Genomic DNA, 23466 nt, shown 5'->3' with positions numbered 1-23466 from the left:
TGAGCATAGATCTCAAGTTCATATAGGACTTGAGAAGTTCCCAAGCTGAGTCGTTATTTGTTTTCTTAACTATTAGCTATTACTAGTGTTTCTCAGCAGTGCAAGCTGATCTTAGAATGTCAGCCTTGTAGCCACCTGTACTCATACACACTTGTGATTGTATCTTAAAGTCAGTCAGCAATCATACATTTGCTGTGTTGCTCCCACAGTGTGGAATACCTTTCTTCTTTCCTTCACATTTGAAAAACTTTTTATATGCTAGGCATTTTTAGGGATTCCTTGTTAGATTACTTTTCTTGTATCTTTCTGTCCTTACCCCCCTTTTCTTTCTAAAAAATGTGTTTAATGTCTTTGACTGGGTTCGCACAACACGCTAGCCCACAATGGTTTATTTTCCAGAGCAACCCATGATAGGTTAGCGTGTCATCTGTGAACTGTTTTTTCCCACCCACAGTGGGTTATTTCATCCAAATAAGACACCCTGAGAATCCACCGAATTACCTATGGTGGGTTAGCGCGTCATCTGTTGCGTCAGTGTGGGTTATGGAGATCGCCTACAGAGCTGCTTGGCAAGAGCGGCCAAAAATGCATGGCACTCTGCTCCTCTCGAGCGATATCTGTTCCCGAGATCTTCCTAGCAGCAGATGGTGCTGGCGGTCCAACTCCTTGGCCCCCCAACCTTCACCGCCACTGTCAGCCCCCAAGCTAGCCACCCAATGCACCCCCTAAACCCAGAAATGATGCCAAGTAGTGCATCATTTCTGCAGTAGTAGATTCAAAGCAGTATTAAGCAAGCCTAGTTTTAAGCAAGCCAAATAAGCCACTTTGTACGCCAGTAAACAGTTTCTTGTTATTCTGTGTTGTGAGTTTGCTGCTGGCAAGAGGGGAGGTGGCAAAGGCTTGGACATTGGGGTGGTGGGTAAAGAATAAGGAGTGGGGATGAGGGGGGAAGTGAAGGAAAGGGGAAGAGGGGATAGGAACACGAAGGGAAGGGGAGCAAACCATTTATTTCAGCTCACTTTTCCATGACAAAGCAAAGTTGTGCAATTATTCAGGAGTGCATGTGGTGGCTCCCTATGAGGAGACCCTGAATATTTATTTTTGCCCCATTTTTGCAATGCTTCAAGGACTTGGAGGTCCCCCACACCTTTTTGTTGCACACAGATGGAGATAGGGGACCCAGCAAAGGCTTGGAAATCTGTCTTGGGAAGTGGGGTGGAGGTGGGAGGAGGGGGCAGGAAGACCTTGAGAATCGGGGTGATGCAGGTTGGGTGGGGGGAAGCGGGTGAGAATCAACACCGGGTTGAGACTGGTGGGGAGCCAGCAGGGACAGAAGAAGACGCCCCTTGTGCGAAGTGGGCCAATTGGAGACAGGCTGGTGATGTAGCAGTAGCACAAGGGACAGCGGGATATAGTTTCCACTGCAAAGGAAGCTGGGATATCTGTCTGGCCAGGTGGGAGGACTACAGATGGAAGAGGGTGGGGGGAACCAAACTACCTTGTCAGATCATGTGACAGGGCACAGTAAGCTATTTGAAAAATAACCTACTATGTGTAGCTTATAAGCCACCATGGGGGTAACATGGGATGTGTGAACAGGACCTTTATGTATTTTCTGTTATTGATTTAAGCTCAGCAAGAATTGTATTGTCTGAACACCTGCTGATTGGGGGAAGATACCACTTTATAAGATTATTATGGATAGCTATTATTATTCTATTTATTTAAACTATAGCTGATCCTTTTTAGAAATACCAGGTAGGTGATAATCATATATATTGAATAATCTAGAAATTAGTCTAGGAGCAGAATGTATTATCAACCAAGGATCCCTTCACAGATTGGTCCTGTGTAAGTTATATACTTCTCATATTTGGATGCTGCTGCTTCTTGAGCGCATATGAAAGGATGCAGAAACTCATGAGAAGTAACTCTGCTATTTTTTTCTATTGCCAATGTTAAAGATTTAAGCCAGGTTGAACACACGCACTCTTTCTCTCAACTATCAGGACTTCCAAATATGAGGGCTGTGGTTTTTTTTTTAATGGTGGCTAATGCTAACATACTATTAAGATCATGCAATGGTTTTCAAACTGTTTCAAGGGACCATGCATCTCTTATAATGTCTAATTCCACCCTTACAGCCAATTCACTCATAGCCCTGGTGTCATTCTCCTAATGGCGGAACAGCTTCTCTAAAAGAGTGCTTGACAACAGGGAAGTGTGGGTCTGTGGTAGAGCACTCTCAGTTTGTGTGGGCCAGCAGGGAGGCCCAACAAGACAGACCAGTGACACACCCCACATCTTCTGCAATGTACTGTAGTTCCATGCAGATGAGTGAATGTGGAAAAGATTAATAGAAGGCATAAACTTTGAAAATTACTGGTATAGTCAATAACTATTTGATACATGCAGGCAAAACTTTAAATAGGTGTCACACATCAGTGAGCTAACGGCTGTTTCACAGGTGGACTGGTTTCATTGTCCTAAGAACGGTGAAGCACATGTCTCTCCCGTGTTCCCATAATGTGTGACACAAGGCTCACGTGCATTCACTTGCTTATGCGGGTACACCTGTACTTGCATAGGCCTGTTCAGCCAATATGCTTGCCTCTTTTTAATAGGGATAAATGGCATGGGTGGGCCTTGTCTATATGAGCATATGCATGACGGCTCTGAATCAGGTATGGTACGGCAGGGGCAGGCACAACCAAAATACCTGCTGCTGCCCCTTTTCACACATTGGGGAATGACACCAAGGCTATGCTTGAACTGGCTGTAAGGGTGGAACTAGATGTTAAAGGAGATGCGTGGCTGACATCAGGACCAGGGGCAGGCAGGACCAGGGGCAGGCAGGACCAGGGGCAGGCAGGACCACATCAGGACCACCAGGACCACATCAGGACCAGGGGCAGGCAGGACCACATCAGGACCACCAGGACCACATCAGGACCAGGGGCAGGCAGGACCACGTCAGGACCACACCAGGACCACATCAGGACTAGGGGCAGGCAGGACCAGGGGCAGGCAGGACCACATCAGGACCACCAGGACCACATCAGGACCAGGGGCAGGCAGGACCACATCAGGACCACCAGGACCACATCAGGACCAGGGGCAGGCAGGACCACATCAGGACCACCAGGACCACATCAGGACCAGGGGCAGGCAGGACCACATCAGGACCACCAGGACCACATCAGGACCAGGGGCAGGCAGGACCACATCAGGACCACCAGGACCACATCAGGACCAGGGGCAGGCAGGACCACATCAGGACCACCAGGACCACATCAGGACCAGGGGCAGGCAGGACCACATCAGGACCACCAGGACCACATCAGGACCAGGGGCAGGCACAACCAAAATACCTGCTGCTGCCCCTTTTCACACATTGGGGAATGACACCAAGGCTATGCTTGAACTGGCTGTAAGGGTGGAACTAGATGTTAAAGGAGATGCGTGGCTGACATCAGGACCAGGGGCAGGCAGGACCAGGGGCAGGCAGGACCACATCAGGACCACCAGGACCACATCAGGACCAGGGGCAGGCAGGACCACATCAGGACCACCAGGACCACATCAGGACCAGGGGCAGGCAGGACCACGTCAGGACCACACCAGGACCACATCAGGACTAGGGGCAGGCAGGACCAGGGGCAGGCAGGACCACATCAGGACCACCAGGACCACATCAGGACCAGGGGCAGGCAGGACCACATCAGGACCACCAGGACCACATCAGGACCAGGGGCAGGCAGGACCACATCAGGACCACATCAGGACCAGGGGCAGGCAGGACCACATCAGGACCACCAGGACCACATCAGGACCAGGGGCAGGCAGGACCACATCAGGACCACCAGGACCACATCAGGACCAGGGGCAGGCAGGACCACATCAGGACCACCAGGACCACATCAGGACCAGGGGCAGGCAGGACCACATCAGGACCACATCAGGACCAGGGGCAGGCAGGACCACATCAGGACCACCAGGACCACATCAGGACCAGGGGCAGGCAGGACCACATCAGGACCACCAGGACCACATCAGGACCAGGGGCAGGCAGGACCACATCAGGACCACCAGGACCACATCAGGACCAGGGGCAGGCAGGACCACATCAGGACCACCAGGACCACATCAGGACCAGGGGCAGGCAGGACCACATCAGGACCACCAGGACCACATCAGGACCAGGGGCAGGCACAACCAAAATACTTGCTGCTGCCCCTTTTCACACATTGGGGAATGACACCAAGGCTATGCTTGAACTGGCTGTAAGGGTGGAACTAGACGTTAAAGGAGATGCGTGGCTGACATCAGGACCAGCAGTAGCACCTCTCCATATTTTCATTAAAAATATATAAATTGTTTGACATTTCTGGGATTGTCTGGAGTCTGGGGGTGTATGGCCTTTGAATGTGTTTCGTTTGTTCTCCAGTTAGGCTCGTTATTATTTTATGGGTGAGAGGGAAGTGATTTTATGCTACAGGTTGAGAGCCTGCTGGTACTGAATTGTGCCCCGCCCCCCGGGTGAGAGATGGGAGGGAAGTGTTAGGTGTACATTCCAGGTGAGACATGGGATGTTGGGCTTGACTGTTTTATTCTGCTGAATGTTGCTGAATGTGACATCTTCTTTTGATGCATTATGTGTGTAGGGGAAGCAGTGACAGTGGTGGCGGGCATGGGGAGATATGGTTCTGGCAAAGCAAAAATTCATAGGAGAAGGGAGGGCAGGTACTTTACACCTATCCAGCCTTCTGGTTGCCCTGTCAGCCCCGGTACCTTGCGGGGAGCGGACCAAGCCACCTGCAGAATCTTTGCCTGCTCCTGTGCAATGCCAGGTCAGTCTGGAATAAGATCTCAACCATCCATGATTTAATCTTGGATGAAAAGGCTGACCTGGTATGCATTACGGAGACTTGGCTGGGGGAGATAAGCAGGCCTGTATGGATGCAGCTTCTCCCGGTTGGGTACTCCGTGGTAGAGCAAGTAAGGAGAAGCGGATGGGGAGGTGGCGTAGCAGTGGTCCACAAAGATAACATCCCCCTGACCAGACTCACTGTGAAGGAACTGGCTCACATCGAGGGTGTATACCTTGGCCTCGGGACAGACTGGGGATTCTGTTAGTGTACCGGCCAACCTGCTACTTAACAGAGTCCCTAACTGAGCTCACAGAGCTGGTGTTGGAGCCTGGGCTTTTAGTCCTGGGTGACTTCAACATCCCCTTTGGGTCCAGCTTGCCAAGTGTAGCTCAGGAGTTCATGGTGACCATGACAACCATGGGCCTGTCCCAGGTCGTCAAGGGGCCAACACATGGCACCGGTCACATGCTCGATGTCAGGGTGGAAACTGAGCCGCTAGAACCCCAGAGCAGTTCTGATTCTGAGGACGATCAGAAATCCGTGGGAGAGGAGCCAGCTCATCCCTCACAGGCACAGCAGCTGGCAGAGATTCCTCCTGCCGGCATTCCTGAGATAGATAGTGATCCTAGCAGTGAGAAAGTGCGGGAACGGGGCTTGCTAGACACTCGACGCAGACGCAGGGAGTGACAAGCGATGGAGGGCGCGGAAAGGAGGCGTAGTACCCATTTGGCGCGCAAGCAACGGCCGCCTCCCGTGGACCCAAGGGAAAGAGGGAGGATCTCTCCCTAGCCCATAAGTTCAGGGTCTTCAAGTGACTCTCCTTCAAACGGGGATCAACTGCCTACTTGGAGCACAGGCTACTCTGCTGTTCCTTGCTTAGTTGCTGGTGATTAGCATCTGAAAGAGTCATTAAGCTGTAAAAGGATTAAAGCCTTGAAAAGAATCCTTTCATCTGTGTCTTGAGTTGGCTATTGGAGTCTACTGAAAGAGGCCGCTAGGGCGCATCCTGACACTTGATTTGATCTTCTGCTCCAATCAGGAGAATGATCTGTGGGTGGATGTTTTATCTATCTCCACATTGTCATGGACGGATCACTGTCTGGTTAGGGCTGGTATCACAGCTACTCCCCGCCTCCACAAGGGTGGAAGACCAATTAAGATAGTCTGCCCCCGAAGGGTGATGGATCCATTGCGATTCCAAAATGCTGGGGGGGGGGGTTCTTGGCTGCCGCTGCTGCCAGCCCTGTCAAGTCCCTGGTCTCTCTGTGGAATGAAGATCTGACCAGGTCGCTCCTAGACATCCTCTCCTACCTGCTTCCAGACAAGCTCCATAGTTTACAGAAGAACTGAGGGAGCTGAAGCGGCAAGGATGATGACTAGAGCGCCGATGGTGGAAAACTTGACTTGAATCTGACAAGACACATCATAGGGATCATTTGAAGACCTATGAGGTGGTGATACGTGCAGCGAAGAGAGCTTTCTACTCTGCACGTATTGCATCCGCAAACTCGCACCCAGCTGAGCTGGTCAGTGTGGTTAGGGAGCTGAGTCAGCACTCCCCCACACACTGAATCTGATCTTAGAGCCTTCGGTAGCTTGCTGTGATGCCTTTAATGAGTTTTTCACGGATAAAATCTCTTGGATACGAGCCGATTTGGATGCTGTTGTGGGGACAGAAATCAACAGCGGCTTGTCCAGCAACTCTGCTTGCACAGTTGAACTGGATCTTCTTCAGCTTGTGACTCCTGATGATGTGGAGAAGCTGCTTGGTTTTGTCAAAAAGACAACTTGCCCGCTCAATCCCTGCCTATCCTGGCTTGTAGTCCAGGGACTGGAGATGGTAAAGCAACTTTTGCTGAATATTATTAATGCTTCCCTAAGGGAAGGTAATTTTCCATCATGTCTAAAAGAAGCAATTGTTAGACCGCTTCTGAAGAAGCCTTCCATTGACCCTCTAGACTTCAATAAGTATAGGCCAGTAAGTAGGCTGACCATATTTCCTTGAGACAAAAACGGGATATTGGGATGACAAAAACGGGACGGGGTTATGTAATATTCCGTATTCATGAAAAACTAAGACGATAACAATTATTCTTTAGTGACAGAACTCATACAAAAATTTAGGTAGACGTAGAGGGGGACTGTATTTCACCACGATCGTACCATGAATATTTCTCTGATGAAGTAATCTTACGCAGCAAATTTCGGTCTTTCAATACCTTATCATAAAACTTCTCACACTCCATGACACAATTTTGTTTTACAACTAACATAGCCCTCATTGTCTCAACATTTAATCTAGATTTCTCCTTTGATCACATACTGTTCATAACAGAAAATATTCTCTCGACAGGTGCTGTACTTCCTATTGTGTACCACACAATATAACAAAACAATTGCCGCTCCCTTTCTGGTCTCTCAGGCTATAAGAGACCTAAAAAACAACCTAAACTCACTGCAAAAGAACATGGAAAAGGGCGCAAATGAATAACACTAATTTATTGCATATACACACAAAAACGCATAAATATACATATATAAAATACTTATAAAATATCACATGAGCAGTAAACAAATCTGTATGGCATATCACACTGAACACTCTAATGCAGGGCTGCAGTGGTCAGACTGCAAAAAATCATAAACATACACCAAAAAGAAAAGAAAAAAAAAGGAATGAACATCCTGACTGCTATCACAAGCTGGTGTATGCTAATGTCCCACCGAAGAGTTCCGCTGTAATAAAAAAATAGCTAACAGCCTGTTGAAATATGAGTGAAAAGTTTGAATCAAACTGAATGTAGGGCAGAAAGAATCTCTATGGGCGGAATGATGGTAGAAATAACAGTAAGACTCACTCTCCTGGCTCCCACACGCTGAATGGGGCTTAGCGACCGCCTCTCGAATTCCCCGCCACTGCAGACAAGCAAGGGGGCGGTGTCTGATCGTCGCTAGCTCAAGAAGCCTGGCCCTGACTGGATAAAGTAAATGGAGCTTCCTCTTTCATCACACTGGTAGTTTTACTGCACACATTGACTAGCATAGAGTCTTATGATAAACGTGTTCAGTTATTTACAAAAAATTAAAAATGGGACAAAATTGACATTTATATTAAAACGACGGGACGGTCAGGAAATATGAAAAAAAACCGGTACTGTCCCGTTTAAAACGGTACATATGGTCAGCCTACCAGTAAGTAATTTACCATTTTTGAGCAAGGTAATTGAGAAGGCAGTGACCATTCAACTCCAAGCAGTCTTGGATGAAACTGATTATCTGGACCCATTTCAAACTGGCTTCAGAGCGGGATATGGAGTTGAGACTGCCATGGTCACCTTTGTGGATGATCTTTGCCTGGGAATCATTAGGAGGAGTGCATCCCTTTTGATTCTTTTGGATCTCTCAGCAGCATTCGATACCATTGACCATGGTATCCTTCTGGGTCACCTGAGGGAGTTGGGGGTTGGAGGCGCTGCTCTGCAGTGGTTTCGCTCCTTTCTCTCAGGATGGTTCTAGATGGTGTCGCTCAGGGATAGTTGTTCCTTGAAAAAGGAACTATGATGTGGAGTCCTTCGGGGCTCCATTCTATGCCCGATGGTGTTCAATATCTACATGAAACTGCTGGGAGAGATCATCAGGAGGTTTGGGGCTAAGTGTTATCAGTATGCTGATGGCACCCAAATCTATTTCTCCCTAACATCTTTATCCAAGGAAGGTATGACTCCTCTGAATGACTGCCTGAAGTTGGTAATGGGTTGGATGAGGGAGAACAAGCTGCAATTGAATCCAGGCAGGACAGAGGTGCTCATCGTGAAGGGTCCTAATTCAGGTATTGAGGTACATCAACCATTTCTGGATGGGGTTGCACTCCCCCTGAAGGAGCAAGTTCGTAGCTTGGGGGTGCTTCTTGACCCACTGCTACTCCTGGTACCCCAGGTGGAGGCAACGGTGAGAAGGGCCTGTTATCAACTTTGGCTGATATGGCAGCTGCACCCATTCTTGGAACTCGTGGACCTGGTAATGGTGTTGCACACCCTGGTAACCTCTATGCTTGATTTCTGCAATGTGCTGTACTTGGGGCTGCCTTTATATTTAGTTTGGAACAAAATATGGCAGCCAGGTTGGTCTCTGGGACATCCTGCGGAGACGATATTACACCAGTTTTAAAGTCTTTACACTGGCTGCCAATTTGTTTCCGAGCAAAATATAAAGTGCTGTTTCTTACCTTTAAAGCCTTACCTGGTTTAGGCCCAAGGTACCTTAGGGAGCGCCTTCTCCCCTACGTCCCAGTCCGCCACCTCAGGTCCTCTGAGGGTTCTTTGCTGCAGCTGTCTAATGTGAGACTGGCAGCCCCACTCAAGAGGACCTTCTCCTTCGTCGCCCCTCAGTTGTGGAATGACCTGCTGGTTGAAATGTGCCCGCTGACCTCGTTGAAGGTTTTCAAGCAGGCGTTAAAGATGCTATTATTCTGGCAGGCCTTCCCTTTTTAGAACTCTTGTTCCTTTTGCGGACTCCTGTATACTGTTTTAAGCAGTGTTGTTTTAAGATGTGTTTTATTATTGGTTTCTTTTAAAATTGTTTTTAGTTCAAAGTTGTTTTTAGCTATATGTTGTTTGTATATATTGTCCGCATGTTTTTATGTAAATGGTTTTTAAACTTTGTATATTGTATTTTAATGTTTTAACTTTTGTAAACCGCCCAGAGAGCTTCAGCTATGGGGCGGTATAGAAATATAATAAATAAATAAATAAATAAAATCCTACCAGGAAATAAAAATCTAGCCAGCATATGCAGTTATTTATTTGTCTCTGGGTAGAGTTTAGGTAGCGAAAGACCTTATTGTATCCACATGCCTTTACAGAAATGGCAGCTTGTCTGGTTAGCACAGGGGTGGGCAATGCATGGCTGACAGGCTTCATGTGGCCCCACTGGCGTGTCCCGTCCCGTCCCCCGCTGCCAAATTTGCTGCTGAAACTTGGTGGTGTGGCAATGCAGCAGCAGAAAAGGGTTGTTTTTAGAGAAAAATTGACCCTTTTTTGCTGCGATGCTTCCATGCAGCTGAAAGTTGGGGGAGGGACATGGACCCTGTTGGTTTCATTGGTGGGGGGAATTGGCACCCAGACCCCTGGAAGTTGCCCACCCTGGGTTTACTGGGATGAGGTGAGAAGTTGCCCAGCCAGTTCTCTTCATACTGCGTTAAATTACCCTTCTGAATGCTTGTTTTCAGTGACAGACCAGGCCTTTGTGACACTTGCTACTAACGATATTTACTGCCATGGAGCTCTGGTTCTTGGACAGTCCTTGAGGAGCCATAGAACATCCAGAAGCTTGGCAATACTAATTACACCTCGAGTCTCCAGTGTAATGAGGTAAGGACATGTTCCCAAATGCAATTAAACGTGATAATTGCAAAATGGAAATGGACATTCTGTTCTGTTACCTGATTACAAAATAACAATGACCAGACACTAGTTTTGAATATGTACCTTAATTCCCAGCTCATCAAGATAATTAAATTGCATGTGGGCTGAACATGCAAACAATAGGGTTTGGTTTTGTGCCATGCTCCTTTTAACGTCCTTAAAAGGCACCTTTCCACTCATGGCCTTAAATTTCAACCACTTCATGTACAGAATTGTAAGCAGAGACTGACATACTACAATAATTATATGAGGATTTGGGTTCCCTCAGCCATAAAAATCCCATACTCCTATTTTAACAGATAGTAAAGAGGAGCATGTTTTTTCTCAGATATTTATAATATTGGGAGTTGTAGTGAGTTGGGTGCTGTTTTGTTTATTTTTATTGTTGAGATTTTAATTATGCTTTTACTTTGTTTTATGATTGTTGTTTGTTTTATGATGGTGTGGAGAAAACGGACAGAGAGAATTCTTTCTCCCCTTTCCCATAATGCTGGAACTGCAGTTTACCCAATGAAACAGATCGGCAGTAAATTCAAAGGAAAGTACTTTTTTTTTTTTTTTTTTTACACAGGGAATAATTGTGGCTGCAATCCTATATACACTTACCTGGAAATAAGTCCCATTGAACGCAGTGGGGCTTGCTTCTGATTTGACATATATAGGATTGTAGTGCAAGTTATAGAATTCATCACCACCAGATGAGATGATGGCTAATAGTTTAAATTAGGGCTGTGCATCGCTTCAGTGCCAAATCGGAATCCTGAAGTGAATCAGGGTGCTTCGGGGTGCCTTGGTGCGATCCAAAGCAAATCATACCAGCACTGAGTTGCTCTGAAGCAAAGTGGGTCACGAAGCAAAGTGCCTTGGTCCACTTTGGAGATTCAGAGCTATTCTGATGCCTTCTGAAGCCTAGACAGCCTGTGTCCAAACTGTATCAACATCCACGCATTGGGACTCCTCAGCTTCGCCTGTCTAGCTGGCCCTGTGGGTGGAACAGGTAGCATTTCAGAGAAAGCCACCTTCGTGGCCCTGGATTTCAACCTCCTACCTAGCTACTTAAATTTGGCTTCCAGGACCTCACGACTACATTTCCCCACATCATTGGTACCAACATGGACCATGACCACTGACTCCACCCCAGCACTGTCTGCCAGGCTATCTAGACAGCGTGTGATATCTGCAGCCTTAGCACCAGGCAGGCAATTCATCATGCGGTCAACACGCCCATCACTAACCCAGCTGTCTATGTGTTTAATGATTGAATCTCCTGCTACCACAAGCCCCCCTCCCCCTGGAGGCACATCCTCGGTGCAAGGATTGGTGTTGGCAATTGGTAACTCTAGTTGCCAAATTAGGGCTGAACATGACCCAGCAGTCTCCAATCAGTGACGGTGGTGGTGGTGGGAATACTGGATATATTGGAGAAAAAAGCCTGCGTTAGTTCATTGTGAGAGACAGAGAGAGAGAGAGATCTGGTGGTGTTACTGGAGAGAGCTCTGAAGTTATTTGGCTAGATCTGTGGTGTGTGTGTGTTGGACTGTTTCCCTCTCTTCATAGTTTTCCAGCTAGATTCTTTTAAAAAACACATTTTTTTTTAAAAAAAGGTACTTTCCTTTGCTTGTTCTTGGCTCCCCCTTTTCTCAGTTCCCATATTCCTTCCCTTCCCATTTTTGAACTCCATATCTTTTGCCTAAAAAAATAAAATAAAAACCCTTTTCTTTGCTTGTAGGTAGTTCTGTATTTGCTTTTCTTTCGCTCTTGTGTGTCTTTGTGCTTGTGTTGTGGTCAAGCAAAGCACTACACATGTCCACATTTCAAAATACAGTGGGCAAAGCACTACATCTATTATTTAAATAATACTCCACTGTGTGGCCAAGTGTCAGGGTTGGATCAGAGCCCCTAGAGCCCCAAAGCAGTTCTGATTCTGAGGAAGAGATAGAAACCGTGGAAGAGGAACCCACGCGCTGTTCAGAGGTGCCACTGGAGGGAGAGCCCATCCCTGCTCACATTCATGAGAGTGGTAGTGACCCTGGCAGGCAGGGGAAGGGACAACTGGAGCTTCGGGATGCTAGGCGTCAGCGTAGGGACAAGCGCGAGAAGGAGGGCGCCGAGAGGAGGCGTTCAGCCCGCTTGGCGCGATGTCAACAGCTGCATCCCGATGCCCCATGGGAAATGGGCGGACTTTCGCCTCCTAGCCCTTAAATCCAGAGGTTTCCTGCCTCTGTCCTTGAAATGGAGATCAAGCTGTCAGGAGTGCCCTTGCTGCCTTCTGAAATTCTCAAGAAGCCAGAATCAACACACAGATGATAAGGCTCTTTTCCAAGGCTTTATTTCCATTCAACCTAATGACGCTTACAGATGCTAATTGTATGGGCCTAATGAGGGAAACTTTAGAGAGCTGCCTAACAGAGGTTGCTAGCCTTAGAGAAATCAGTTGATCTCCGTTTGGAGGACAGAGGCAGGAAACCTCTGGATTTAAGGGCTAGGAGGTGAAAATCCACCCCTTTCCCATGGGGGCATCGGGGCGCAGCTGTTGACGTTGCGCCAAGTGGGCTGAGCTCCCGCTGGAGGGAGGGGCTCTCCCTCCGGCAGCACCTCTGAACAGCACGTGGGTTCCTCTCCCATGGTTTCTATCTCTTCCTCAGAATCAGAACTGCTTTGGGGCTCTATGGGCTCTGATCCAACCCTGACACCAAGCAAACCCAATATGAGGCATCTTCAGGGTCTTGAATCTGTTGCAGATTTCTCCAATATCCCTGTTGTTACAATCAAACAGAGTACTTGAGAGAGATTGAGAAGGGATTTATATGGATTTACAATAGATGGAGCTAGGCACATTAAATTGACCAGACTTTAGAAATCCAGCAAATTTTTACCACAGGACAGTTAAATGAATCAACCATTTCTTAAGTCCAAAATGGCAAATTGGTAGTCCACAGCCTGGATGCCAACGTTTATTTGGCCCCAGATTACCAAATTTAGTAGTACTAGGGGAGAGGGGTTATTTGCACTTCAAAGAAACCTACAGCAGAGATTAGGGATAGTGACCTCTTCCTAATCACCGTTTAATCACCTAACTTCTCTGATTATCCCATTATGACCTTTGGTTTGTGTTTCTGAGAACAGCACATTTTACCTGTGACTAGCACAAAAACTACTGGGCCAAACTGTCTGAAATTTTGCAGGTGGAATCCCCTCCATGGGGGCTGAGAGGACCCCAAATTTCATGCACGTCTGTGGAAACAGTGAAAAGTTACAGCTCTTTGCTTTGAGAGTTTTTGTTGAAAAAATCAAATTTCACCCCCACCTAGCACAAATATCACTGGGCCGAACTACCTGAAATTTTGCAGGTGGAATCCCCTTCATGGGGGCTACCAGGCCCCCAAATTTCATTTATTTATAATAGCTGAAAAAGTTATGGCTGTTTCTATTTTCCAATGCAAGTCAATGGGAAAATGTCAGATCAGAATTATTCAGAGATCCAAATTTTGCTTCGGATCCAAATCTGAAGCAAATGTGGTCTGAAGCAAAGCAGGGCTGCTTTGGAAGGCCCAAAGCAGCATCCAAAGTGAAACAGGGGGTCCGTGCAGAGCCCAAGTTTAAATGGCTTTAAAAAGAATTCAACAATGAAGGATAGGTCTGTTAATGGCTATTAGGCATAACAAGTGGGACTTAAAACAAAATGTTGCGGTGTAGAATGCTGTTCACTGCTGCAAGTGTCAGCCATGTCCTCTCCCACGGTACTCCAATCCATTTCTCCTCCCATCCAGGTTTCCATCCCACCAGCATTCTGTGGCTGCTGGGCATGCCCAGTTCTCCTTGGGCTACCCTGCCCCCCCCGCCCCCACTGATACCTCTCTCTTGAGTAGAGGTGGCGCCATTGCAGTTACAGAAGCACTGGCACTCCTGAACAGTGGAAATAGAGATAATGATCTCTGATGGAACTTGATAAGCCATGTGTCTCTGAATACTAGATGCTGGAGACAAACAGCAGGGGAGAGCTTTCATGCTGTGCTTGAAGAGCTTCCAGGGACATGTTTCTGGCTGGCAACCTGCTGTTGGAAAGAAGAATTCTATTGGTCAGATGCAGCAGGGTTCTTAACTCATTTTTTCACTTTTTATTTCTTGCGCAGCAGGCCTCTCCTCCACTACAGAGCAATCACTATTCAAATATACTACACACCAAAATACTATTGCTAGTGAATCAAATACTTGAATGTAATATTGAACAACTTTCCAGAATCTTATGATGGATGATCAGCTTTGACTATTTCTTGAGGTTTTAAATAATTGGGAGTGTTCAATACGATCATGTGATGCCAGAGCTTTGTCAGCTGCACTGGCTTCGAGTTTGTTTCCAGGCCCAATTCAAAGTACTGGTGTTGATCTTGAAAGCCCGGAACAGTATAGGGCCAGAGTACCGAATGGAGCATCTCCTCCCATGTACCTGGCTGGACTTCAGTCATCTTCAGAGGCCCTCCTCTGGGTGCCCCCATTGAATGAAGTTAGGTGGGTGGCCATAAGAGAGAGGGTCTTCTTGGTTGTGGCACCTCACTTAAGGGATGTCCTCAAAGAGGTTCACCTGGCACCCACACTGTTATCTTTTCAGCACTAGGCAAAGACTCTCCTTTTCTTCTAGGTATTTTAGGTTCTAGATTTTACAGTGTAGATTTGCCTGCAGGGTGCTGGAATGGCTGTTTTTATATACAGTTTATATTGTATGTCCTGTGCTGATTATTATTATTGCTGTTTTTATCGTGTTCTTTTAAAATTATTTTATCATGTAATCTGCTCATTTTGTTATTGGGCAGACAAATGAATGAATATGCCCTGCATATTTTGGTTCTCTTTGGCTTGTTTCTTCAACACTTTGCTCCTGGCACTTTGTTTTCAGCAACTGCTTATTATGGTTCATAGGAAGTGGCTTTTGCATTTGTATTTTGCTTCTATGTTTCCATTGTGGTTTTGTTTGGTTTTGTTAACCTTACATCTAGTTGATATTACTTTCTTATGAATACCATCTACTGTTCTCGGCTCAGGTATTGTCAGAAACATTGCACTGCATTTCTTGTAGACAGAGAGATCTTAAGGCTCCCAATCTCGTATTTTACTTGTTTCGCCAGGGCTGCCCTGAGCACCATATTTGACACAGTGGTCAATGTGAACGAAATTGACAGCAGTGACTCGGTGCACTTGGCTCTGCTGGAGAGGCTGGAACTGGGTGTAACCTTTACGAAACTTCACTGCTGGACTCTTACTCAATATAGCAAATGTGTCTTCGTGGATGCAGATACATTGGTAAGGGCAACAATAATATAAATGGCAACCCGGGAGATTTTGCTGTATTGATTTACTGTGTAACACGCTCTCACTTCCAGGAATCTTCTGTTGGTTGCTGTGGAATTTGAATTGAGGAGATTTAGAAATGTCAGAAAGTTCCCTGACGTTTATATCGGTGTGTAAACAGGTGTGCATAGCATATGTGTAAGAACAATATCAGCACACTGTAGGTTCAGATCTCTCCTTTATTGCCTGGGACAGCAGCAATAAGCAGCACAGTCAGTACAGTTATAAAACGGTAGCTATAAAAATAACTTGAGTGCAGAATGTTCTGTTGTACAACTTAGACGGAAAGCTGTAAACCAGGGGTGCAGAACCTCAGGCTCAGGGGCCAAATCCAGCCCTCCTGGAGTTCCAATCTGGCCTTGCGGTGCTTCCCATATGGTCACACCCCCTTCCCCCAACTACTAATCATTTGGTGGCTTTTTGGCTTTTGTGCAGTTCCCCCCCCCCAACTCTGTAAGGTTGAAATGCCTTTCCTAAGGTTTACTTACTGGCAGTAGGAGCTTTAAGCTAAAATATGCTGGTATTCTTGGCCTCGCCCCTTTGCCTTTGGCTCCACCCACCATTGGAATGCCGCCCCCCAAATGTTCTCCAGAATGAAATTTGGCCCTTAGGCAGAAAAAGGTTCTGCACCCTGGTCATAAACACTTAGGAATCCTGTAGCATAGATAATACTATATCCCATGATTTCAGATGAGAAAACGAACATATCAGTGTGTTCCTATTGATGTTGACTGTGGGGCTGAAGGGAAGTTAGCAAATGGTGGGAGGAAACACAGAGTTTTAATGAAGTGTTTTAAATCCCTGATGTTTGTATAGTAGGGGATTTAGTGTAATTCAAACCTTTCATGTCCCTAGGTACTATGCAATATTGATGAGCTGTTTGACCGGGAAGAATTTTCAGCAGCTCCAGATTCTGGCTGGCCAGACTGCTTTAACAGTGGTGTCTTTGTTTTCCAACCTTCTTTAAAAACCTTCAGCCTCCTCTTGCAGTTTGCAAATGAACATGGTAGCTTTGATGGTAAGTTCTCTGGACCAGGTCCTCTTCCTGTCTCTGTTGGAGGTTTACATGGATGAAGTTATGTTGGGGTTGTGAATTTTTCATAAGTGCTGTAAGCACCATAGGAAAATTCCCCCTAGATCTAAGACTAGAATTAGATGTTATAAAAAAAGAACCCCAAACAACAGTTACCGATATATACTGACTATAGCTGATATATGGCTATAGTATATACCACTCTCCCTACCTCTCCTATATCAGCTTTTTACTTAATTATTTATTGAAAATATTTCTTGGCCACCTTTCAGGGCAGAAGCCCTCCCAAGGCGGCTAACAGCAATAAAATACATAATAGAATGTACCTGTTATCCAGGTGTTTGTATCCGTCCCATCCCTCCCACCCCCTGGCCGCTTCATAGCACTGGTTACTGCTTTCTGGGGTGAGGAAGTATGATAATGATAAGTGTACATTGGTAAGCTCTGCACCAGGGGTGCAGATCCTCTTTCAGCCTGAGTGCTGAATTCAGCTTTGGAGAAGCTCTCGGGGGCCGCATTCCAGTGGTCGGTGTTGCCAAAGGCAAAAGGGACAAGGCCAAAAATACTAAACATATTTTAGCTTGAAGCTCTTTATTGCCAGTAACTAAGCCTTAGGAGAGGCATATCAGTGTTTTAGAATGGGAGCACAGACTGCATATAAGCCAGGAAAACACCACATGATTGGTTGTTGGGGGAAAGGGGTGGGCCAGGGGGTGTGGCCATCTGAGGAACCCAGGAGGGCTAGATTTGGCCCCTAGGCCTGAGGTTCTGCAACTCTGCCATATACACACATGCCATTTTCAGTGGTAGCTGTGTTTATCATGTTTAATTCTGCCATCAGCAGAGTTTTCTGAAAAGAGAAATGTCGGTATGGCAGTATGGAAAGTTGGTCTTGATTTCTTCACCACATGGGAGTTTCAGCAGCTTATACATCTAAGATGCCCACATTTTCTATCAGTTTCCTGAATCTGATCTTTATTCCTTCTTTCTGTTTTTACTTGGCATGCTGAATGTGGAACAAGACATTGGCTATCTAGGAATTAATGATAATCTGATCAGCTATCTTTTTGCAAATGTGGTATTTTCTTTATTATCCCCAAATGAATAGGAACACATTTATTTTATTGTCAGTCATTCAGTTTACATTTCAGATGTTATTTGAATTCTAAAAGATTAAGTTCAAAGTTGTGCACATTAATAGTGCCAGTGCAGCTAAGTAACAGACTATATCCACAACCATTGCCCAATGGTCTGCTGTGCCTTTTAGATCACAAACCACTGGTTGGAGCAGCCACTCATGTTTCCTCAGTGCCAATCCCAAATGAGAAGTTTCTACAAATCACTTGTTCAGTTGCCAAGACTACAGCACAGTGTAGAGCCCTGTGTTGATGCCAACATGAACTATATAGGCAAGGCGACTTGGTCAGGGGTCAAAAGATACAACTCATACATAGTCAATTGCCTGTGTTTGTCAGCTTGCCTCTCATCAAAGCAGCTGTGTGAAACAACATGCTTAATCTGTATGTATAATGAAAAGTATGGTACAAATATATGTCTCTGTTGGGGGTGGGGGAAATGGCAACTGAACTGGATAGCATCCATCACCATTTATTTGGCTTTGTTTTCTAGACATGCATTTTTTCTGGATGGCAGATTCATTGTTGACACAGCATGAGTAAATTTGAGTTTGAAGAATAAACTCTTCCTTGAGTTATAGTTCATATGAAGATGTTTGCATTTTCATATGTTCTTTTTAATTCTTTAGGAGGTGATCAGGGACTGTTAAATAGCTTCTTCAACGGCTGGGCCACAAAAGACATTAACAAACACTTGCCATTTATCTATAACTTAAGCAGTAGTGCTGTCTACACCTACACCCCTGCTTTCCAACAGTAAGTACAGAAATATTTATTTATTAATAATACATTGTTGAGTAGTTGCGTTAATCCAGTGCTGAAATCCCAGGGGCACAGCCAATAGCTAATAGGTCTCCCCAAAAGGCAAAGGAAAACACCATATGCTCACAGATGTCTGTTTTCCATAGCTGGTAATGGGAGCTCTGTGCACATATATAGTACATGATAATTAATAGGTATGGGCTCTCTATTTTATTATGATAAATTCCATTTCAGAAGTAAGCCTGATATAGATATCAATAATTAGCTATACTGTAGGCATTTCTGTTCTTGTGCCATACTATTACTATTAACAGAAACATTCAGGTCACAAATGTGATGATCTATTGGTGAATTTAATTACATGTATATTTTGATCATAGGAGTCAGTGCACAGTATCTAGTGCTGCTCTTCCACTAGCAGCAATGACTGCTAGCACAATAGGAAGCTAGCACTTAATAGTGCAACTGGAAACTAACTCTAACTAGTGCTCATGGAAGAGAGCTTCATGGATTTCTCCCATTCCAGAAGCACTAGTTTGAGGTGGTTTGCAGGGTTGCACTATGAAATGCTAGTTTCCCGCTGTGGTAGTGGTCATTCCTGCTAGTGCAGCATGATTAGTTCTAGTGGACTGTCCGGGGAAGCATACGTTGAATAGAACCAGATATACAGCGTTCAGCATAGGATATTTACTGCTGTGCCAGTATAATCCAGAAGAAGCAGTGGCATGCCCAAGCACGCAAAAATCTAAGCACCTAATTATACACCAAACCAAAAATAATTGGTTTGAGAAACAGTGTAAAAGCAACATAGACAATCCATGCCATGCTCAACTGGAAAAGCAAAACCCCACCAGGCTTCCAACACCTGGAGCTTCCAGACATGGGTTGCTTCTACATGGAATATGTAGTGACTCCGTACAGCCTAGCATTGTTGATGGCTGATGTGATGGAAGGCCTTCTACGTTCAACGAGGGCCATAGTAATGGGGGGGACGGGACTGAAGTTTCCCTAGCCCCACTATGAACCACTGGTGTTGGACTATGCTATATTTTGGCTGACATCCTGCTCTGCACTTGCTCTCATCAGCTGTAGCTTCCAATAAGGGCTTCCCATGTTGCCAAGTGCTGGCAGTGTCCATTTCCTAGCAGCTCCATGCTTCCATCCACATACATAGGCTGGTTTGTTTTCCATTGTCTAATGACCGGTTGCAAGGACTTTGCTTGCTTTCTCCTTCCCTCCTAGCAAGAGCTTTGCACCTTTCTGTTACCCTGTGATTGCAGAGGTGAGGGGAAAGGCACTTTAGCCATTGATTAGAGAGTGAATAGCTGCTTTCACGCTCCCTCCCAGTAAGGACACTGCTCTAGCTGTCTGTTGCCCTGTGCCCTCCTAGAGGCAAGGTTAAGGGCACTCTGGCCTCCGTCATCAGCCAGAGGACAAGGTCTGCTGGATAGTTGCATTACCTCCATCTCTGGAAGAACACTAGCAAAGGAAGATCAGCCTGGCCCCTAGTAGATGTAGGGCTTTTCTACATGAGTCTGTGAATTTGCTGGATCTACTTTTGGTTTTGTCGCAGAATTGAGGTCCGAGCACTACACAAGGAGCATTTCCTTTCCTGCTTTTCTGCTACAAAACCTCTAGGTGGCACTGTGGTATAACGGAATAGTGCAAATACACAAGTAGAAACAGTGTTTTCTTTCCACCATCAGAAATAATACTCCATTTTCCTTGGTCTAAAAAACTCACTGAAAGTGGTGTTTACAAACAGAAGTGAAACTGGAGAGTCACAGAAAATTTATTATATTCAGCGGTATATAAATGCCACAAATAAATAAATAAATAAACATCATCTAAAGACTCTGTAAACAACTGTGGGTAGGGAATGATGAGCACACAATAAATGCCTTGTGTAGAAATGTTCGTAAATGCCTGCTAACAGCTCACCTCTTAGTACTGGCATCATCAAACTGATCTCCCTTCTCTACCCCTTCCCTTCCCTTCCCTTCCCTTCCCTTCCCTTCCCTTCCCTTCCCTTCCCTTCCCTTCCCTTCCCGTGTGTGTGTGTGTGTGTGTGTGTGTTTTAGTTTGTAAGCCTGTCTTATTTTTATGTACCTAAGTGTCTGCAGTGCCATGTTGTATTGCATTTTAATTGCAGTGAGCCACAGAGTTACTATTTTTTGTCTGAAAAGTGGCCAATGAATGAGTGAATGAATGAGTGAGTGAATGAATGAATGAATGAATGGATACCAAAATAAAAATTACTTTCATGATGCCATTACAGAGATGAAACATTAACATTTAAAATGGTGCTTAACATAAACTCACTCTTGAGATTATATTGTTTTTATGTATTCTTCTTGCAGTTTTGGCAAAGATGCAAAGGTAGTCCATTTCTTGGGATCAGCAAAGCCCTGGAACTACAAATACAATCCTCAAACAAGAGCAGTTATAGAGGATGGTTCAGCCTCAGTATCTCAGAGTCAGCTCCCATTCCTTGAACTCTGGTGGATGACATACAGTTCCAGTATACTGCCATTACTGGAAAAATGTCAGAAGTTGTTTGAGTCACAAATCCAGAGAGAAGAGGTAAAATGGTTTTGCAAAGGGAAGGCTTTATTATTATTTTGTTCTCCTTCATTCCCCATGATCCGTGTTAGCTGTGACTGATGGAGAACTTTGAAGATATAACCGTTTTTGTTGTTACAGCCTAACTTCAGTGGAGATGAAAGTAAATTTGAAAGAGGAACTCCTGCCATTAGCAACCCCTTGCCAGTCTCAGCAAATGCAGACCATGTATCAGAAATTGTTGTAAGTCCACCTGATGACTTATCTGCCAAAAAGGTAAGTACTACTTTTGGGCGGGGGGCAGGAGGCTCTTTCTGCTTATTATTTTGAAGATGCTTTCAGGTGTTATGTTTGTAGAGATTTCAGCTTCATTTGGTTTAAAAAGTTTAGCATGCAGAGTCCTATGCATGTTTAGACAAAAAAAAAGTCCTACAATTTCTAGCATCCCACCATCCATCTCTGCTGGAGCATGCTGGGAATCGTAGGATTTTTGTCTGTCTAAACTTACATAGGATTGCACCCTTCATCAGTTTGTCTTCAATTATAGCTTACATACATGTGTGTGTTGGGGGGGGTGCGGGGGAAGGGAAATCACCTTGTCCAAGCAATCTTGTTAAATTAGGATTTCATTTGTAAATAACTTGCAATAAAATGCCTTTCTGTTTAAAAAATGAATGGCTTTTGACCAGACAGAGAGCAGAAGCATTTATGACTCAGGCTTCTGTATCTCAACTGAAGCCTGGAGATGCACATATCTCCCTTGGGAGACAACTTACATCTCCCTACGGGATGTAGGACAGGATGCCGAAACCTGGTGAGTCTAACAGTGCGATCCTAATTATGTTTACCAGAGGTAAATCTGATTCAGTTCCGTGAGGCTTACTACCCAGTAAGTAAGCACAGGGTTGGACTCGATGGCCTTGTAGGCCCCTTCCAACCCTACTATTCTATGATTCTAAGTATGTTTAGGATTGCAACCTCAGAGTGTGTCACTGCTTCTACTCCCTGTCTCATCCAAAGCTACCCTAAGCCTTTGAGAATAGTGCCTCCCCTCTAGAATGGGGATGGCATTTATCAAACTATCTGTAGTCTAATCCTAAATGCATTTACTTGAAAGAATGCTATGCTGATATCAGTGAAGCTAAGTTCCATGTGAAATGTGTTTAATATTTGTGGTGCCCCTTTTAAGAATAAATAATTTTTAGTTGATTCTGTCTGGAATCCTAAGTAAATTTACATGGAATGATGTTCCTTGCAATTATGTATTTATTTACATTATTTATCAATTCATAGAATAGGAAATTATTTAGTAGTCACTGCACATCTGTGTTGATTATGGATACCATAGTGATGGATATTCTTATACATCATGAAATGTAAAACAAAATTAATAGATGTATCTCAACAGAAGACCCTAGTTGCTGATATTCATTTAAGCCAGTCTTCCCCAATCCTAGCAGTGACAGGAGTTGCAGTCTAATACATTTGGAAGGCCCCGAATTGGGGAAGGCTGCTTTAATCTTTAGCAGTTTATTTTTAACCTATAGGTTACTTCAAACTTGAAGTACATTATTTACATCTAAAAGAGTATGTGTTTAGGAATATGGATCATGACCCAAGGTTGACTTTGCTAAAAACTGAACTTTTTTTCTAAGTGTGCAATAAGAAAAATTAATAATACACCCTAAACTGGAGGCTTTGTTTTTATCAGTCTGTACAGAAAGCTGAATGTAGTCTTGAAGTCAAGGATGCTGAGCCAATTGAATCATTTGCAGAGTCCTCTGTTCAACCTATCCCTCAGCAGACTGTGAAAATGGTAAAGACCCTTGTTATGTTTTGCCTGTAGAGCCAATATTTATTTGTGCATTCTGATTTGAAAAATGGTGATTTCATCATGAGGCAGCTTTTTAAAATAATCTATACAAGCAGAAAAATAGTGACCCAACTGATTAATTTTGAGCCATTTTAAAAAAAATGTGAAGGGAAATTTGTCTTCATTGGCAAAGATCTAGTGGCTTGAAGCCATTCCCAGCTGCAGAAGTGTGGGGAAGACAAAGCCACCTGAAGAGGTCTGAATGGAACATATTTCCAATAGAGTATGGTGGGGATTACAGCCAGAGGGCGCAATCCTACGTGGAGAGGCAGCTGCCTCCGAACTCAGAGGCAATTGTCTATCCAATGCACAGCAGGAGTGTGGAGGGGATCGTCTCCTCCACGCTCAAGTCACCCTGCATTTACAGCTTGATGGCTGATTTCGGCTGTGTAGCCATGGGACGTTGGAGTGCGGGGTGAGGAGGCCAGTCGACATATAGGAAGCATCGTACCTGCACTTA

The 23466-nt window shown here is 45.1% G+C and overlaps 1 protein-coding gene across 2 annotated transcripts in view; it reads left to right on the top strand.

Annotated features, from left to right (window-relative positions):
* Window positions 1-23466, top strand: part of GYG2 (glycogenin 2) — a 29740-nt gene that overhangs the window by 3167 nt on the left and 3107 nt on the right. For both annotated transcript variants that reach the window (XM_084844272.1, XM_084844271.1), the window contains exons 3-9: window positions 10099-10240; window positions 15418-15592; window positions 16496-16658; window positions 18439-18565; window positions 20932-21154; window positions 21275-21409; window positions 22845-22949. In XM_084844272.1, the coding sequence (XP_084700398.1) occupies window positions 10099-10240; window positions 15418-15592; window positions 16496-16658; window positions 18439-18565; window positions 20932-21154; window positions 21275-21409; window positions 22845-22949 (1070 nt within the window). The remainder of the gene's footprint in view (window positions 1-10098; window positions 10241-15417; window positions 15593-16495; window positions 16659-18438; window positions 18566-20931; window positions 21155-21274; window positions 21410-22844; window positions 22950-23466) is intronic.

This window comes from Heloderma suspectum, chromosome 3, assembly GCF_057233095.1.
Source record: "Heloderma suspectum isolate Gila_16-S chromosome 3, 16-S_ref, whole genome shotgun sequence".
NCBI lineage: Eukaryota > Metazoa > Chordata > Lepidosauria > Squamata > Helodermatidae > Heloderma > Heloderma suspectum.
Note: the sequence above shows the minus strand (reverse complement) of the source record. Positions and strands in the feature narration are given on the sequence as shown.